The 17,985-nt window shown below is 41.5% G+C and overlaps 2 protein-coding genes across 2 annotated transcripts; both read left to right on the top strand.

Moving 5' to 3' along the window:
• The first annotated feature begins 3,505 nt into the window (after positions 1 to 3,505).
• Positions 3,506 to 7,616, top strand: LOC115251864 (homeodomain-interacting protein kinase 2-like). The gene is made up of 9 exons (XM_029845616.1): positions 3,506 to 3,974; positions 4,679 to 4,898; positions 4,978 to 5,169; positions 5,257 to 5,438; positions 5,521 to 5,644; positions 5,755 to 5,874; positions 5,988 to 6,044; positions 6,162 to 6,298; positions 6,411 to 7,616. The coding sequence occupies exons 1-9, from the start codon at positions 3,964 to 3,966 to the stop codon at positions 6,781 to 6,783; spliced, it is 1,416 nt and encodes a 471-aa protein (XP_029701476.1). The 5' UTR covers positions 3,506 to 3,963; the 3' UTR covers positions 6,784 to 7,616.
• Positions 7,617 to 11,206: 3,590 nt separating this feature from the next.
• Positions 11,207 to 15,317, top strand: LOC115251866 (homeodomain-interacting protein kinase 2-like). The gene is made up of 9 exons (XM_029845618.1): positions 11,207 to 11,675; positions 12,380 to 12,599; positions 12,679 to 12,870; positions 12,958 to 13,139; positions 13,222 to 13,345; positions 13,456 to 13,575; positions 13,689 to 13,745; positions 13,863 to 13,999; positions 14,112 to 15,317. Exons 1-9 carry the CDS (start codon positions 11,665 to 11,667, stop codon positions 14,482 to 14,484), a joined length of 1,416 nt encoding a protein of 471 aa, XP_029701478.1. The 5' UTR covers positions 11,207 to 11,664; the 3' UTR covers positions 14,485 to 15,317.
• Positions 15,318 to 17,985: the final 2,668 nt, after the last annotated feature.

Genomic DNA, 17,985 nt, shown 5'->3' with positions numbered 1-17,985 from the left:
AAATCCTTTTTTTTGATAAAGGTAGATCAGATAAAGATAGATAAAGGGAAATCAATCTTTATTTATCAAATCAAATCAATCTTTATTTATGTAGCTTCTACCTTGTAGGACCGGGATACATAACCTGTCACTAAAGAACCATTGATCTGGTCCAGGATAGAACTGCCTATCAGTGGTAAAACATCCTTCGACAGGTGTGTTGGGATGGGATCTAAAAGACACGTGGTGGACTTGGATTTCTGAATTAGCGAAGATGCCTCAGAAAAATATATGATGGTCCAGTTGTTGGGATGGCCTGGTTAGCTTTCTCTCTGATAGTTAGAATTTTATCATTGAAGAAGCTCATGAAGTCTTCACCACTAAGGGAAGAAGGGATACTTGGATCTAAAACTATGTGACTCTTGGTCAATTTGGCCACAGTGCTGAAAAGAAATCAAATCAAATCAAATCATTCTTTATTTATATAACGTCTTAAACAATCAATATTGGCGCTTCAAGGCGCTTTCCAGAATCCCAGGGCCTGACCCCAGACAAGCAACAGTGGCAAGGAAAAACTCCCAGGCTCATGTAGGGGGACCCTCCTGCTGATGGCCGGCTGGGTATAGAGAGAGGAGAAGAGAGGAGGAGAGGAGAAGGAGAAGGAGAAAGAGAAGGAGAGGGAGAGGGAGAGGAGAGGAGAGAAGAGGAAAGGAGAGGGGAGGAGAAGGAGAGGGAGGGGGAGAGGGAGAGGGAGAGGAGAGAAGAGGGAAAAGGAGAAGGAGAGGAGAGGAAAGGAGAGGAGAGGGAGAGGAGAGGGAGAAGAAGGAGAGGGGAGGGGAGAGGAGAGAAGAGGAGAGGAAAGGAGAACAGAGGGAAAAGGAGACAGAGAGGATGAGGAGAATGAGAAGGAGGGGAGAAGAGTGGAGAGGAGAGGAGAGGAGAGGAGAGGAGAGGAGAGGAGAGGAGAGGAGAGGAGAGGAGAGGAGAGGAGAGGAGAGGTAGGATGATGGCCTCTGAGGACCTTGTAGGTCAAAAGAAGGGTTTTAAAAATTATTCTAAATTTAATGGGCAGCCAATGAAGAGATGCCAGTACAGGAGTTATGTGATCTCTTTTGTCAATACCTGTCAGAACTCTGGCTGCGGCATTTTGGATCAGCTGGAGGCTTCTTAAAGAGTTGTTTGGACACCCTTATAATAAAGAATTACAATAGTCCAGCCTGGAAGTAACAAATGCATGGACTAACTTTTCAGCATCATGCCGCGTCAGTAGTTTCCTAATCTTTGTGATGTTCCTCAGGTGAAAAAAGGCACTTCTAGAGACTAACTTAATGTGTGAGTTGAAGGAGAGATTTTGATCAAAAGTTACTCCTAGATTCCTCACAGAGAGACAAGATGTTAATGAGATACTATATAGAGTGATCATGTGATCTAATCTATCCCTGAGAGGTTCAGGACCAAACACCATGACCTCAGATTTTCCGGAGTTAAGGAGGAGGAAATTTGAAGACATCCAGGACTTTATATCTTTAAGACAGGTCTGAAGCTTCACTAACTTCTCTGTCTCCTCTGGTTTCATGGATAAATAAAGCTGAGTGTCATTAGCATAACAATGAAAATTTATCCCATGCTGCCGAATAATGTTCCCTAAGGGAAGCATGTACAAGGTGAAGAGGATTGGTCCAAGTACAGAACCTTGAGGAACTCCATGGCTCACCCTACTGTATGAGGAGGGAACACCATGGACATGAGCAAACTGGTATCTATCAGATAAATATGATGTAAACCAGTCTAGTGCTGTCCCTTTGATCCCAATCACATGTTCCAGTCTCTATAACAGGATACTGTGATCAACTGTATCAAAAGCAGTACTGAGGTCCAGCAGAACCAGCATAGAAACCAGTCCATGATCTGAAGCTATAAGAAGATCATTAGTAACTTTAAGAAGTGCTTTTTCTGTGCTGTGATGAGCTCTAAAGCCTGACTGAAACATCTCAAACAGGCTGTTCCTCTGCAGGTGCTGCAGTAACTGAATCACCGCCACCTTATCAAGAACTTTAGAGATAAAAGGAAGGTTGGATATTGGCCTGTAATTTGCTAATACATCAGGATCCAGTGATGGTTTTTTGAGCAACGGCTTAATCACTGCCACCTTGTAGGACCGGGGTACATAACCTGTCACTAAAGAACCACTGATCTGGTCCAGGACAGAACTGTCTATCAATGGTAAAACATCCTTCAACAGGTGTGTTGGGATGGGATCTAAAAGACACGTGGTGATCTTGGATTTCTGAATTAGCGATGACGCCTCAGAAAAATATATAGGGGTGAAGGAGTTTAAGGGCTCGTTGGAGAACCTGTATGTTCCCACAGTCAGCACATCTGGTGATGGTCCAGTTGTTGGGATGGCCTGGTTAGCTTTTTCTCTGATAGCTAGAACTTTATCGGTGAAGAAGCTCATGAAGTCTTCACCACTAAGGGAAGAAGGGATACGTGGATCTAAAACACTGTGACTCTTGGTTAATTTGGCCACGGTGCTGAAAAGAAACCTGGGGTTGTTCTTATTCTCCTCAATTAAAGAAGAAAAATAAGCTGTTCTAGCCTTACGGAGGGCCTTTTTGTAAACTAATAGACAGTCTTTCCAGGCTACATGATAGCTGTCTATTTTACAAGAATGCCACTTCCTTTCCAGTCTTCGCACTTTCTGCTTGAGGGTCCTGATATGTGAATTATACCAGGGGGCACACCTCCTCTGATTTACTATTTTCTTTTTCAGGGGGGCAACAGAATCAAGGGTGATTCTCAGTGAGGTTGCTGCACCTTCAGCAATAGAGTCAACCTCAGCAGGGCTAAGATTATAATGATTGATCCCTGGAGAAACACACAGTGGTCCTGGGATTAGCACAGGGATCACTTCCTTAAACTTGGCTACAGCATTATCTGAAAGCCATCTGCTATAGTAAGACTGTGCTCTGAGCATAGAAGAATCCTTAATCATAAATGTGAAAGTGATCAAAGAATGATCAGACAGGAGTGGGTTCTGAGGGAACACTGACACATGTTCTACCTCAACACCATAAGTCAGAACTAGATCTAGGGTGTGGTTGAAGTTATGAGTTGGTTAATTTATCTGCTGGAGGAAACCAACTTACTCAAGTAATGAAATGAAACCATTTCTAAAGCTGTCATTTACAACATCTACATGGATGTTAAAGTCTCCAATGATAATGACTTTATCTGTTCTGAGGACCAAGTCAGATAAGATGTCAGAAAACTCAGACAGGAACTCTGAATGTGGCCCAGCAGGGGGCCGATATACAACTACAAACAGAAGTGGCTTTTCTGTCCTCCGGTTCAGATGGGTGATGCCAAGAGTCAGGCTTTCATATGAACTGGAGCTGTGTTTGGGTCTTGGATTAATTAATAAGTTGGAGTGATAGATTGCTGCCACTCCTTGACCAATAACACCAGGAATATGATAATTAAGATGGGTAGGAGGAATAGATTCATTTAAGCTAACATACTCCTCCTCCCGGGTGGGATGGACACGTTTCTCCTAATCAGACCAGGTTTTCCCCAAAAACTGTTCCAATTGTCTACAAAGGACACCTGGTTTTCGGGGCACCACGATGACAACGAGCGAAAAAGCCAGTACTTTATAAAATGACAAAGGGTGACAGAGGGGTTGTGGGTAAAGGGATATCATGTCTTTGATCTTTGAACATGTCTGATATTTGAGACAAATATATATTAATAAAAGCCCACTTTATAGACTTTGAGCTTTGGTATGAAAGGACAGAGTTTAACATTGGTAATTTTTATGCAGTATTTGTAAGGATTGGGGTAATACAGAAACTGGTCGACAATTTGAATTACATGTTTGCCAGAAGGTTTTAAGATAGGAATAACTTTGGCTGTTTCATTCTGCTTAGAAATATTCTGGTTTGTAAAGTCATACCAAACATACTACTCAGCACTACACAAAAGATGGCACACTGGTAAGTTTTGATCATTTAATTATTTGGCAAGGAAATTTACATTAGCTAAAAATAAAATGTCTGGCCTTGAGATTGAAGGTTGTTGACAAAATGGTGGACCTGATTGACGTTCTCTCTAATGATTATTTTAGTGTCTAAGTATTGGACAAGTTATATTTTTATTATATACCCTTACCCGTGCACAAAAAATCATGACAATGCACACATACATGAGGTGTGGTGAAAATTTGATATTGTTGTCTGGAAATGAACATGAAATAATTTTATTTTGAGAATAGAGTGAGCGCAGATATAGGTAGACAACATTGGCAGACAAGATCTACAAAAATATAATCGTAACCCATGTCCCCAAATCAACCGGAAGTCCCGTACATCCCTTTTATTGCTGTTCTACTGCAGCTTTATGAGTGAAGCGGCTCATAAAGTTTCTGCGACAAAACTAGAAATTATGGTCTTTTAATGGTGTAAGGGGAGAAATAGCAGGCATCGTATATCTTTGGATACAGTTGTTAGGGTGGCTTAGTCCTTTGGTAAATGGGGCACTGTGCAGTGAGGGGAAGCTTAAGGTGATACTGAAGCTGCTTGATAGTTTATAATGACTCCAACTTGTCATGAGATCAGTGTTTCCCTAGAGTTTCTGTACTCCATTTTGATTTTTAAAGGGAGACTTCTCTTAATCTTTTTTCTCCTCTCTTCTAACATAGCTACCAACATTGGTGTCCATATCCCTTTGCATACGAGCAGAACATAGTGGAAATTGGAAGCATCCTCTATTCCAGACAAACCAATTATCTGGTGCAGTCCATTCTGGGAGAGGGTGCATTTGGCAAAGTTGTCAAATGTATAAGGTTGAGAGACAACAAGACTGTGGCAGTCAAAGTCATGAAGAAAGAAGAAGATTACTATGATTGTGTAGAGCAGGAAGTATGTAACAACAACTTTTGTTCCTATTTGCCCCTGTATGTGGTTTAATTAAGGTGAACCTTGACATTTGTCTCCTTAGATACAAGCCCTGCTAAGGCTTCAAAGACTGGATGCAGAAAAATGCAACATTGTCCAGATTCACGCAGCCTTTTTTGACAGAGGGTATTTCTGCTTCGTCTTCGAGTACCTGGACAAAAGTCTATTTGACTACATGGCGGAGAACGATTTTCGTCCTCTGCCTCTAAACGCAATCAGATCTATTGTCCAACAGGTACGTCTCACTGCACTTCCTTTTTCATTAATAGCCCTTTGATCTAATGTTGAAAAAGTATTCTGAAAGTGTTTTATTTTCTTTAAGCTTGCAATTGCACTTCAATCGCTGAAGAGCGTGGGAGTGACTCACCGCGATATAAAGCTGGACAATATTATGTTAGTGGACCATGAAAAGCAGCCTTTCAGAGTCAAACTTATCGACTTTGGAATTGCCACTGTTGCCTCCACTATACCACAGGGCTCAGTTATACAGGCCCTCTGTTCCATGTAATTATTTTTTACAAATGTTTAAAATCATGGAAATCTATAAATAACCAATTGTAAAAAGCAAATTAACACCCTTTTATAGGTCTCCAGAGGTCCTTTTGGGTCTTCCATTGACAGAGGCTGTCGACATGTGGTCTCTGGGCTGTTTGGCTGCCAAGTTACACCTGGGGATTTCGCTGTTTGATGGGGACAATGAGTATGACATGGTAAGTATATTTGTAGTATTTGGAGTTTTCTTCATTCTTTTCTTTGAACTTTTCTGCAACATAAACTTTTTTTGGTGAATATTGTGACGTGGTGTTTTCTTTACCCACAGATGAGAAGCATTGTGGAGCTACTAGGTCAACCTCCGAATCGAATGCTGGATGCAGGAATAAATACAAAGCAATTCTTTAAGAAATATATGTGCGCAGGGAATCGATCATGGAAACTAAAGGTATCTGTGGTAGTTTGTCTAAGATATTTCTTACGGACTCTAATTTTTTCCCAAATTGATAGGTAGGAATGTTTATTTTGTTGTCCTTAACTCCTTTTCTGTTATCTGTTTAGACATGCCGCGGAACAACAGGATATCATTTTCTGGATTCTTTGGATGACATTTTAAGCGTATGTTTTTCCAGTTTTCATTTGTTATTCACATCAATGTAACAACGCTTTCTTAATAGCATAAAGAATATATTTACAGGGTAATTAACTACTTTAAATCAATTTTTATTGTTCCAGGACATCCCTACTAAAGACAGTGAAAATCTAGGACTTGGTCTTTTTGTTGACATGCTAAAGAAAATGCTTGACCTAGATCCTGCCACGCGCATTACCCCAGCTCAACTGCTGCATCATGGTTTTCTGACAAACACTGAGTAAGTCTACACAAAGATCATTCATTTCAGTCCTAAAACCTTTGATTTATACATTTGAAAAAATTGCAGGATTGCAGATAATTATTTAAGTCAAGTATTTGTTGTCTTGAAGGGTGGGGACCACCTCTGAAGAGCTAGAGGGTACTGCCAGCCAGGAAAATGGACAGACGTTGCAGTCGCAGTGTGAAACCCCCCAGCTGAACCAAGAGAGCCAGTTAAAAACAGGGCAGAAAAGAAATCGGGACTCTAACGATGACGACCCAACTTGTCACGACTCCAAGCGGCCTAAATTTCAGTCAAGGGTGACACCAGTGACGGACACACAGATAAATGATGATAATTTCACCGTTCAGAGGAAGCTGCCTGATGGGAAGGATGGTGAGCCTCATTGCTCCACCTCGATGGCTGTGCCCAGGTTCAGCCAAAAAGCTTTAAAAAGAAGAAGGAAATACACAGGCAGGAAAAGAGAGAAACAGACTCCCTGAACACATATGTTTTGGGGACAGTCCCATCTGGTCTTTCAATCACATATTCACCCTGAATTACAATAAAGGAAGCTGATTTCATTATTTTAAACATTGGTTTCTGTTTTTTTTCAAGACCATAAAGTCTTTACAGAAAATCAAACAATAAATTGGTGCATTTAAATTAGTATAATTATTTTTTGGGAACCTCTTCCCTTGTTTTCTTGTGCCTGAGGAAAAGTTGACCGATTTTTACTTTGTCCCATTTACTCTGCCTATTGTTGCACACAAACCTGGAATAACAATATTTAATATGTTTTTTCAAATATTTTATTCCTAGAAGATAAAAACATTGCAAAACTAACATAATTTAAGAGGCAAAAGATGTTTTAGCCCAACTTTCTGGGCAATAGTGATATAGCTGATGTTTGTATACAGTTGCTAAAACAGACAGGAAACAGCTAATAACTGCTAAAGATATGTTTGATAAAGATACACAGGATATCCCAAACGACTTGTAACCAACTATTTTGAATTAATCCTGCACAATCATCAACACAATCATCCTTAGCAGATATTGTATGTGTTGCTCTCACCAGTGTTTTCAGTGTAAATCGCCACAGTAATTATCGAGAAAATAATCAACAACCTTCTCTCAGTGTTTCTTTTTTCATCTGCTACTATAAACTAAAATCTGTACATTTTCCATCCCTGTGAGACAAGTCCCTATCACAATTAATGTCACCCTCACATGGACACAGAAGAAATTTGCCATCAATCAATCAATCTTTATTTATATAGCGTCTGTTACAATTAAAATTGTTTCTAGGCACTTTCCAGAATCCCAGGGCCTGACCCGCAACAAGCAACAGTGGCAAGGAAAAACTCCCCTTTAACAGAAAGAAACCTTGAGCAGGACCAGGCTCATGTAGGGGGACCCTCCGGTGATGGACGGCTGGGTAGAGAGAGAGGAGAAGGGGGAGGACAGGTAGAGGAGAGAATAGGTAGAGAACATAGAGAAACATTAATAGTACAAGTATAAGAGTAGAGTGGGTCAGCAGGGTCAGAGGTCGGCAGGCCAGCATACAGCTACAGAGGCGGCTAGACCTGTTGATGAATCCACGGGGGGGGGGGGGCAGAGAAACTATACAAGAAACAACATCATCAATGATCTACTAGGAGAGGAGAGGAGAGGAGAGGAGAGGAGAGGAGAGGAGAGGAGAGGAGAGGAGGGGGAAAAGGAGACAGAGAGGAAGAGGAGAAGGAGAGGAGAGGGGAGGGGAGAGGAGAGAAGAAGGAGAAGGAGAGGAAAGGAGAGGAGAACAGAGGGGAAAAGGAGACAGAGAGGAAGAGAAGAGGGAAAAGGAGAAGGAGAGGGAGAAGAAGGAGAGGGGAGAGGAGAGAAGAGGGAGAAGGAAAGGAAAGGAGAACAGAGGGGAAAAGGAGACAGAGAGGAAGAGGAGAAGGAGAGGAGAGGAGAGGAGAGGAGAGGAGAGGAGAGGAGAGGGAGGAGAGGAGAGGACCATGACCCAGTGGGGTGACAGAGGCATGTCAGGTGATCATGTTTCTGGACCCCGGCAGCCTCGGCCTATAACAGCATAACTAAGATGTTAACCAAATGATTACACGACCCCCTAAGTATGATAATTTGTCTGTCTATGATAATAACTGGAACTACAGAATTAGTAACAATAAGCTTTTTCAAAGAGGAAGGTTTTAAGTATAATCTTAACAGTAGCGATGGAGTCAGCCTCCCGTACCTGGACAGGGAGCTGGTTCCATAGCGGGAGGCCTGGTAGCTAAATGCTCGGCCCCCCATTCTACATCTAGAGACTCTGGGGTCCACAAGTAAACCAGCATTCTGAGAGTGGAGTGGTCTATTGGGCTGGTAAGGTATCACTAGCTCCTCCAGGTAGGATGGAGCTAGGCCTCTGAGGACCTTGTAGGTCAAAAGAAGGGTTTTAAAAATTATTCTAAATTTAATGGGCAGCCAATGAAGAGACGCCAGTACAGGAGTTATGTGATCTCTTTTGTCAATACCTGTCAGAACTCTGGCTGCGGCATTTTGGATCAGCTGGAGGCTTCTTAAAGAGTTGTTTGGACACCCTTATAATAAAGAATTACAATAGTCCAGCCTGGAAGTAACAAATGCATGGACTAACTTTTCAGCATCATGCCGCGTCAGTAGTTTCCTAATCTTTGTGATGTTCCTCAGGTGAAAAAAGGCACTTCTAGAGACTAACTTAATGTGTGAGTTGAAGGAGAGATTTTGATCAAAAGTTACTCCTAGATTCCTCACAGAGAGACAAGATGTTAATGAGATACTATATAGAGTGATCATGTGATCTAATCTATCCCTGAGAGGTTCAGGACCAAACACCATGACCTCAGATTTTCCGGAGTTAAGGAGGAGGAAATTTGAAGACATCCAGGACTTTATATCTTTAAGACAGGTCTGAAGCTTCACTAACTTCTCTGTCTCCTCTGGTTTCATGGATAAATAAAGCTGAGTGTCATTAGCATAACAATGAAAATTTATCCCATGCTGCCGAATAATGTTCCCTAAGGGAAGCATGTACAAGGTGAAGAGGATTGGTCCAAGTACAGAACCTTGAGGAACTCCATGGCTCACCCTACTGTATGAGGAGGGAACACCATGGACATGAGCAAACTGGTATCTATCAGATAAATATGATGTAAACCAGTCTAGTGCTGTCCCTTTGATCCCAATCACATGTTCCAGTCTCTATAACAGGATACTGTGATCAACTGTATCAAAAGCAGTACTGAGGTCCAGCAGAACCAGCATAGAAACCAGTCCATGATCTGAAGCTATAAGAAGATCATTAGTAACTTTAAGAAGTGCTTTTTCTGTGCTGTGATGAGCTCTAAAGCCTGACTGAAACATCTCAAACAGGCTGTTCCTCTGCAGGTGCTGCAGTAACTGAATCACCGCCACCTTATCAAGAACTTTAGAGATAAAAGGAAGGTTGGATATTGGCCTGTAATTTGCTAATACATCAGGATCCAGTGATGGTTTTTTGAGCAACGGCTTAATCACTGCCACCTTGTAGGACCGGGGTACATAACCTGTCACTAAAGAACCACTGATCTGGTCCAGGACAGAACTGTCTATCAATGGTAAAACATCCTTCAACAGGTGTGTTGGGATGGGATCTAAAAGACACGTGGTGATCTTGGATTTCTGAATTAGCGATGACGCCTCAGAAAAATATATAGGGGTGAAGGAGTTTAAGGGCTCGTTGGAGAACCTGTATGTTCCCACAGTCAGCACATCTGGTGATGGTCCAGTTGTTGGGATGGCCTGGTTAGCTTTTTCTCTGATAGCTAGAACTTTATCGGTGAAGAAGCTCATGAAGTCTTCACCACTAAGGGAAGAAGGGATACGTGGATCTAAAACACTGTGACTCTTGGTTAATTTGGCCACGGTGCTGAAAAGAAACCTGGGGTTGTTCTTATTCTCCTCAATTAAAGAAGAAAAATAAGCTGTTCTAGCCTTACGGAGGGCCTTTTTGTAAACTAATAGACAGTCTTTCCAGGCTACATGATAGCTGTCTATTTTACAAGAATGCCACTTCCTTTCCAGTCTTCGCACTTTCTGCTTGAGGGTCCTGATATGTGAATTATACCAGGGGGCACACCTCCTCTGATTTACTATTTTCTTTTTCAGGGGGGCAACAGAATCAAGGGTGATTCTCAGTGAGGTTGCTGCACCTTCAGCAATAGAGTCAACCTCAGCAGGGCTAAGATTATAATGATTGATCCCTGGAGAAACACACAGTGGTCCTGGGATTAGCACAGGGATCACTTCCTTAAACTTGGCTACAGCATTATCTGAAAGCCATCTGCTATAGTAAGACTGTGCTCTGAGCATAGAAGAATCCTTAATCATAAATGTGAAAGTGATCAAAGAATGATCAGACAGGAGTGGGTTCTGAGGGAACACTGACACATGTTCTACCTCAACACCATAAGTCAGAACTAGATCTAGGGTGTGGTTGAAGTTATGAGTTGGTTAATTTATCTGCTGGAGGAAACCAACTTACTCAAGTAATGAAATGAAACCATTTCTAAAGCTGTCATTTACAACATCTACATGGATGTTAAAGTCTCCAATGATAATGACTTTATCTGTTCTGAGGACCAAGTCAGATAAGATGTCAGAAAACTCAGACAGGAACTCTGAATGTGGCCCAGCAGGGGGCCGATATACAACTACAAACAGAAGTGGCTTTTCTGTCCTCCGGTTCAGATGGGTGATGCCAAGAGTCAGGCTTTCATATGAACTGGAGCTGTGTTTGGGTCTTGGATTAATTAATAAGTTGGAGTGATAGATTGCTGCCACTCCTTGACCAATAACACCAGGAATATGATAATTAAGATGGGTAGGAGGAATAGATTCATTTAAGCTAACATACTCCTCCTCCCGGGTGGGATGGACACGTTTCTCCTAATCAGACCAGGTTTTCCCCAAAAACTGTTCCAATTGTCTACAAAGGACACCTGGTTTTCGGGGCACCACGATGACAACGAGCGAAAAAGCCAGTACTTTATAAAATGACAAAGGGTGACAGAGGGGTTGTGGGTAAAGGGATATCATGTCTTTGATCTTTGAACATGTCTGATATTTGAGACAAATATATATTAATAAAAGCCCACTTTATAGACTTTGAGCTTTGGTATGAAAGGACAGAGTTTAACATTGGTAATTTTTATGCAGTATTTGTAAGGATTGGGGTAATACAGAAACTGGTCGACAATTTGAATTACATGTTTGCCAGAAGGTTTTAAGATAGGAATAACTTTGGCTGTTTCATTCTGCTTAGAAATATTCTGGTTTGTAAAGTCATACCAAACATACTACTCAGCACTACACAAAAGATGGCACACTGGTAAGTTTTGATCATTTAATTATTTGGCAAGGAAATTTACATTAGCTAAAAATAAAATGTCTGGCCTTGAGATTGAAGGTTGTTGACAAAATGGTGGACCTGATTGACGTTCTCTCTAATGATTATTTTAGTGTCTAAGTATTGGACAAGTTATATTTTTATTATATACCCTTACCCGTGCACAAAAAATCATGACAATGCACACATACATGAGGTGTGGTGAAAATTTGATATTGTTGTCTGGAAATGAACATGAAATAATTTTATTTTGAGAATAGAGTGAGCGCAGATATAGGTAGACAACATTGGCAGACAAGATCTACAAAAATATAATCGTAACCCATGTCCCCAAATCAACCGGAAGTCCCGTACATCCCTTTTATTGCTGTTCTACTGCAGCTTTATGAGTGAAGCGGCTCATAAAGTTTCTGCGACAAAACTAGAAATTATGGTCTTTTAATGGTGTAAGGGGAGAAATAGCAGGCATCGTATATCTTTGGATACAGTTGTTAGGGTGGCTTAGTCCTTTGGTAAATGGGGCACTGTGCAGTGAGGGGAAGCTTAAGGTGATACTGAAGCTGCTTGATAGTTTATAATGACTCCAACTTGTCATGAGATCAGTGTTTCCCTAGAGTTTCTGTACTCCATTTTGATTTTTAAAGGGAGACTTCTCTTAATCTTTTTTCTCCTCTCTTCTAACATAGCTACCAACATTGGTGTCCATATCCCTTTGCATACGAGCAGAACATAGTGGAAATTGGAAGCATCCTCTATTCCAGACAAACCAATTATCTGGTGCAGTCCATTCTGGGAGAGGGTGCATTTGGCAAAGTTGTCAAATGTATAAGGTTGAGAGACAACAAGACTGTGGCAGTCAAAGTCATGAAGAAAGAAGAAGATTACTATGATTGTGTAGAGCAGGAAGTATGTAACAACAACTTTTGTTCCTATTTGCCCCTGTATGTGGTTTAATTAAGGTGAACCTTGACATTTGTCTCCTTAGATACAAGCCCTGCTAAGGCTTCAAAGACTGGATGCAGAAAAATGCAACATTGTCCAGATTCACGCAGCCTTTTTTGACAGAGGGTATTTCTGCTTCGTCTTCGAGTACCTGGACAAAAGTCTATTTGACTACATGGCGGAGAACGATTTTCGTCCTCTGCCTCTAAACGCAATCAGATCTATTGTCCAACAGGTACGTCTCACTGCACTTCCTTTTTCATTAATAGCCCTTTGATCTAATGTTGAAAAAGTATTCTGAAAGTGTTTTATTTTCTTTAAGCTTGCAATTGCACTTCAATCGCTGAAGAGCGTGGGAGTGACTCACCGCGATATAAAGCTGGACAATATTATGTTAGTGGACCATGAAAAGCAGCCTTTCAGAGTCAAACTTATCGACTTTGGAATTGCCACTGTTGCCTCCACTATACCACAGGGCTCAGTTATACAGGCCCTCTGTTCCATGTAATTATTTTTTACAAATGTTTAAAATCATGGAAATCTATAAATAACCAATTGTAAAAAGCAAATTAACACCCTTTTATAGGTCTCCAGAGGTCCTTTTGGGTCTTCCATTGACAGAGGCTGTCGACATGTGGTCTCTGGGCTGTTTGGCTGCCAAGTTACACCTGGGGATTTCGCTGTTTGATGGGGACAATGAGTATGACATGGTAAGTATATTTGTAGTATTTGGAGTTTTCTTCATTCTTTTCTTTGAACTTTTCTGCAACATAAACTTTTTTTGGTGAATATTGTGACGTGGTGTTTTCTTTACCCACAGATGAGAAGCATTGTGGAGCTACTAGGTCAACCTCCGAATCGAATGCTGGATGCAGGAATAAATACAAAGCAATTCTTTAAGAAATATATGTGCGCAGGGAATCGATCATGGAAACTAAAGGTATCTGTGGTAGTTTGTCTAAGATATTTCTTACGGACTCTAATTTTTTCCCAAATTGATAGGTAGGAATGTTTATTTTGTTGTCCTTAACTCCTTTTCTGTTATCTGTTTAGACATGCCGCGGAACAACAGGATATCATTTTCTGGATTCTTTGGATGACATTTTAAGCGTATGTTTTTCCAGTTTTCATTTGTTATTCACATCAATGTAACAACGCTTTCTTAATAGCATAAAGAATATATTTACAGGGTAATTAACTACTTTAAATCAATTTTTATTGTTCCAGGACATCCCTACTAAAGACAGTGAAAATCTAGGACTTGGTCTTTTTGTTGACATGCTAAAGAAAATGCTTGACCTAGATCCTGCCACGCGCATTACCCCAGCTCAACTGCTGCATCATGGTTTTCTGACAAACACTGAGTAAGTCTACACAAAGATCATTCATTTCAGTCCTAAAACCTTTGATTTATACATTTGAAAAAATTGCAGGATTGCAGATAATTATTTAAGTCAAGTATTTGTTGTCTTGAAGGGTGGGGACCACCTCTGAAGAGCTAGAGGGTACTGCCAGCCAGGAAAATGGACAGACGTTGCAGTCGCAGTGTGAAACCCCCCAGCTGAACCAAGAGAGCCAGTTAAAAACAGGGCAGAAAAGAAATCGGGACTCTAACGATGACGACCCAACTTGTCACGACTCCAAGCGGCCTAAATTTCAGTCAAGGGTGACACCAGTGACGGACACACAGATAAATGATGATAATTTCACCGTTCAGAGGAAGCTGCCTGATGGGAAGGATGGTGAGCCTCATTGCTCCACCTCGATGGCTGTGCCCAGGTTCAGCCAAAAAGCTTTAAAAAGAAGAAGGAAATACACAGGCAGGAAAAGAGAGAAACAGACTCCCTGAACACATATGTTTTGGGGACAGTCCCATCTGGTCTTTCAATCACATATTCACCCTGAATTACAATAAAGGAAGCTGATTTCATTATTTTAAACATTGGTTTCTGTTTTTTTTCAAGACCATAAAGTCTTTACAGAAAATCAAACAATAAATTGGTGCATTTAAATTAGTATAATTATTTTTTGGGAACCTCTTCCCTTGTTTTCTTGTGCCTGAGGAAAAGTTGACCGATTTTTACTTTGTCCCATTTACTCTGCCTATTGTTGCACACAAACCTGGAATAACAATATTTAATATGTTTTTTCAAATATTTTATTCCTAGAAGATAAAAACATTGCAAAACTAACATAATTTAAGAGGCAAAAGATGTTTTAGCCCAACTTTCTGGGCAATAGTGATATAGCTGATGTTTGTATACAGTTGCTAAAACAGACAGGAAACAGCTAATAACTGCTAAAGATATGTTTGATAAAGATACACAGGATATCCCAAACGACTTGTAACCAACTATTTTGAATTAATCCTGCACAATCATCAACACAATCATCCTTAGCAGATATTGTATGTGTTGCTCTCACCAGTGTTTTCAGTGTAAATCGCCACAGTAATTATCGAGAAAATAATCAACAACCTTCTCTCAGTGTTTCTTTTTTCATCTGCTACTATAAACTAAAATCTGTACATTTTCCATCCCTGTGAGACAAGTCCCTATCACAATTAATGTCACCCTCACATGGACACAGAAGAAATTTGCCATCAATCAATCAATCTTTATTTATATAGCGTCTGTTACAATTAAAATTGTTTCTAGGCACTTTCCAGAATCCCAGGGCCTGACCCGCAACAAGCAACAGTGGCAAGGAAAAACTCCCCTTTAACAGAAAGAAACCTTGAGCAGGACCAGGCTCATGTAGGGGGACCCTCCGGTGATGGACGGCTGGGTAGAGAGAGAGGAGAAGGGGGAGGACAGGTAGAGGAGAGAATAGGTAGAGAACATAGAGAAACATTAATAGTACAAGTATAAGAGTAGAGTGGGTCAGCAGGGTCAGAGGTCGGCAGGCCAGCATACAGCTACAGAGGCGGCTAGACCTGTTGATGAATCCACGGGGGGGGGGGGGCAGAGAAACTATACAAGAAACAACATCATCAATGATCTACTAGGAGAGGAGAGGAGAGGAGAGGAGAGGAGAGGAGAGGAGAGGAGAGGAGAGGAGAGGGAAAAGGAGAAGGAGAGGGAGAGGGAGAAGAAGGAGAGGGGAGGGGAGAGGAGAGAAGAAGGAGAAGGAGAGGAAAGGAGAGGAGAACAGAGGGGAAAAGGAGACAGAGAGGAAGAGAAGAGGGAAAAGGAGAAGGAGAGGGAGAAGAAGGAGAGGGGAGAGGAGAGAAGAGGGAGAAGGAAAGGAAAGGAGAACAGAGGGGAAAAGGAGACAGAGAGGAAGAGGAGAAGGAGAGGAGAGGAGAGGAGAGGAGAGGAGAGGAGAGGAGAGGAGAGGAGAGGAGAGGACCATGACCCAGTGGGGTGACAGAGGCATGTCAGGTGATCATGTTTCTGGACCCCGGCAGCCTCGGCCTATAACAGCATAACTAAGATGTTAACCAAATGATTACACGACCCCCTAAGTATGATAATTTGTCTGTCTATGATAATAACTGGAACTACAGAATTAGTAACAATAAGCTTTTTCAAAGAGGAAGGTTTTAAGTATAATCTTAACAGTAGCGATGGAGTCAGCCTCCCGTACCTGGACAGGGAGCTGGTTCCATAGCGGGAGGCCTGGTAGCTAAATGCTCGGCCCCCCATTCTACATCTAGAGACTCTGGGGTCCACAAGTAAACCAGCATTCTGAGAGTGGAGTGGTCTATTGGGCTGGTAAGGTATCACTAGCTCCTCCAGGTAGGATGGAGCTAGGCCTCTGAGGACCTTGTAGGTCAAAAGAAGGGTTTTAAAAATTATTCTAAATTTAATGGGCAGCCAATGAAGAGACGCCAGTACAGGAGTTATGTGATCTCTTTTGTCAATACCTGTCAGAACTCTGGCTGCGGCATTTTGGATCAGCTGGAGGCTTCTTAAAGAGTTGTTTGGACACCCTTATAATAAAGAATTACAATAGTCCAGCCTGGAAGTAACAAATGCATGGACTAACTTTTCAGCATCATGCCGCGTCAGTAGTTTCCTAATCTTTGTGATGTTCCTCAGGTGAAAAAAGGCACTTCTAGAGACTAACTTAATGTGTGAGTTGAAGGAGAGATTTTGATCAAAAGTTACTCCTAGATTCCTCACAGAGAGACAAGATGTTAATGAGATACTATATAGAGTGATCATGTGATCTAATCTATCCCTGAGAGGTTCAGGACCAAACACCATGACCTCAGATTTTCCGGAGTTAAGGAGGAGGAAATTTGAAGACATCCAGGACTTTATATCTTTAAGACAGGTCTGAAGCTTCACTAACTTCTCTGTCTCCTCTGGTTTCATGGATAAATAAAGCTGAGTGTCATTAGCATAACAATGAAAATTTATCCCATGCTGCCGAATAATGTTCCCTAAGGGAAGCATGTACAAGGTGAAGAGGATTGGTCCAAGTACAGAACCTTGAGGAACTCCATGGCTCACCCTACTGTATGAGGAGGGAACACCATGGACATGAGCAAACTGGTATCTATCAGATAAATATGATGTAAACCAGTCTAGTGCTGTCCCTTTGATCCCAATCACATGTTCCAGTCTCTATAACAGGATACTGTGATCAACTGTATCAAAAGCAGTACTGAGGTCCAGCAGAACCAGCATAGAAACCAGTCCATGATCTGAAGCTATAAGAAGATCATTAGTAACTTTAAGAAGTGCTTTTTCTGTGCTGTGATGAGCTCTAAAGCCTGACTGAAACATCTCAAACAGGCTGTTCCTCTGCAGGTGCTGCAGTAACTGAATCACCGCCACCTTATCAAGAACTTTAGAGATAAAAGGAAGGTTGGATATTGGCCTGTAATTTGCTAATACATCAGGATCCAGTGATGGTTTTTTGAGCAACGGCTTAATCACTGCCACCTTGTAGGACCGGGGTACATAACCTGTCACTAAAGAACCACTGATCTGGTCCAGGACAGAACTGTCTATCAATGGTAAAACATCCTTCAACAGGTGTGTTGGGATGGGATCTAAAAGACACGTGGTGATCTTGGATTTCTGAATTAGCGATGACGCCTCAGAAAAATATATAGGGGTGAAGGAGTTTAAGGGCTCGTTGGAGAACCTGTATGTTCCCACAGTCAGCACATCTGGTGATGGTCCAGTTGTTGGGATGGCCTGGTTAGCTTTTTCTCTGATAGCTAGAACTTTATCGGTGAAGAAGCTCATGAAGTCTTCACCACTAAGGGAAGAAGGGATACGTGGATCTAAAACACTGTGACTCTTGGTTAATTTGGCCACGGTGCTGAAAGAAACCTGGGGTTGTTCTTATTCTCCTCAATTAAAGAAGAAAAATAAGCTGTTCTAGCCTTACG

The sequence above is a fragment of the Takifugu rubripes genome, chromosome 12 (assembly GCF_901000725.2).
Source record: "Takifugu rubripes chromosome 12, fTakRub1.2, whole genome shotgun sequence".
NCBI classification, from domain to species: Eukaryota; Metazoa; Chordata; class Actinopteri; order Tetraodontiformes; family Tetraodontidae; genus Takifugu; species Takifugu rubripes.
This window is presented reverse-complemented; position numbering and strand designations above follow the sequence as displayed.

Excerpts from the sequence above, each read along its gene's own strand:
- LOC115251864 (XM_029845616.1), top strand. Across the intron at positions 4,899-4,977 it reads ATGATTGTGTAGAGCAGGAA|ATACAAGCCCTGCTAAGGCT; the intron begins GTATGTAACAAC and ends TTGTCTCCTTAG. Across the intron at positions 5,170-5,256 it reads TCAGATCTATTGTCCAACAG|CTTGCAATTGCACTTCAATC; the intron begins GTACGTCTCACT and ends ATTTTCTTTAAG.
- LOC115251866 (XM_029845618.1), top strand. Across the intron at positions 13,140-13,221 it reads ATACAGGCCCTCTGTTCCAT|GTCTCCAGAGGTCCTTTTGG; the intron begins GTAATTATTTTT and ends ACCCTTTTATAG. Across the intron at positions 14,000-14,111 it reads GGTTTTCTGACAAACACTGA|GGTGGGGACCACCTCTGAAG; the intron begins GTAAGTCTACAC and ends GTTGTCTTGAAG.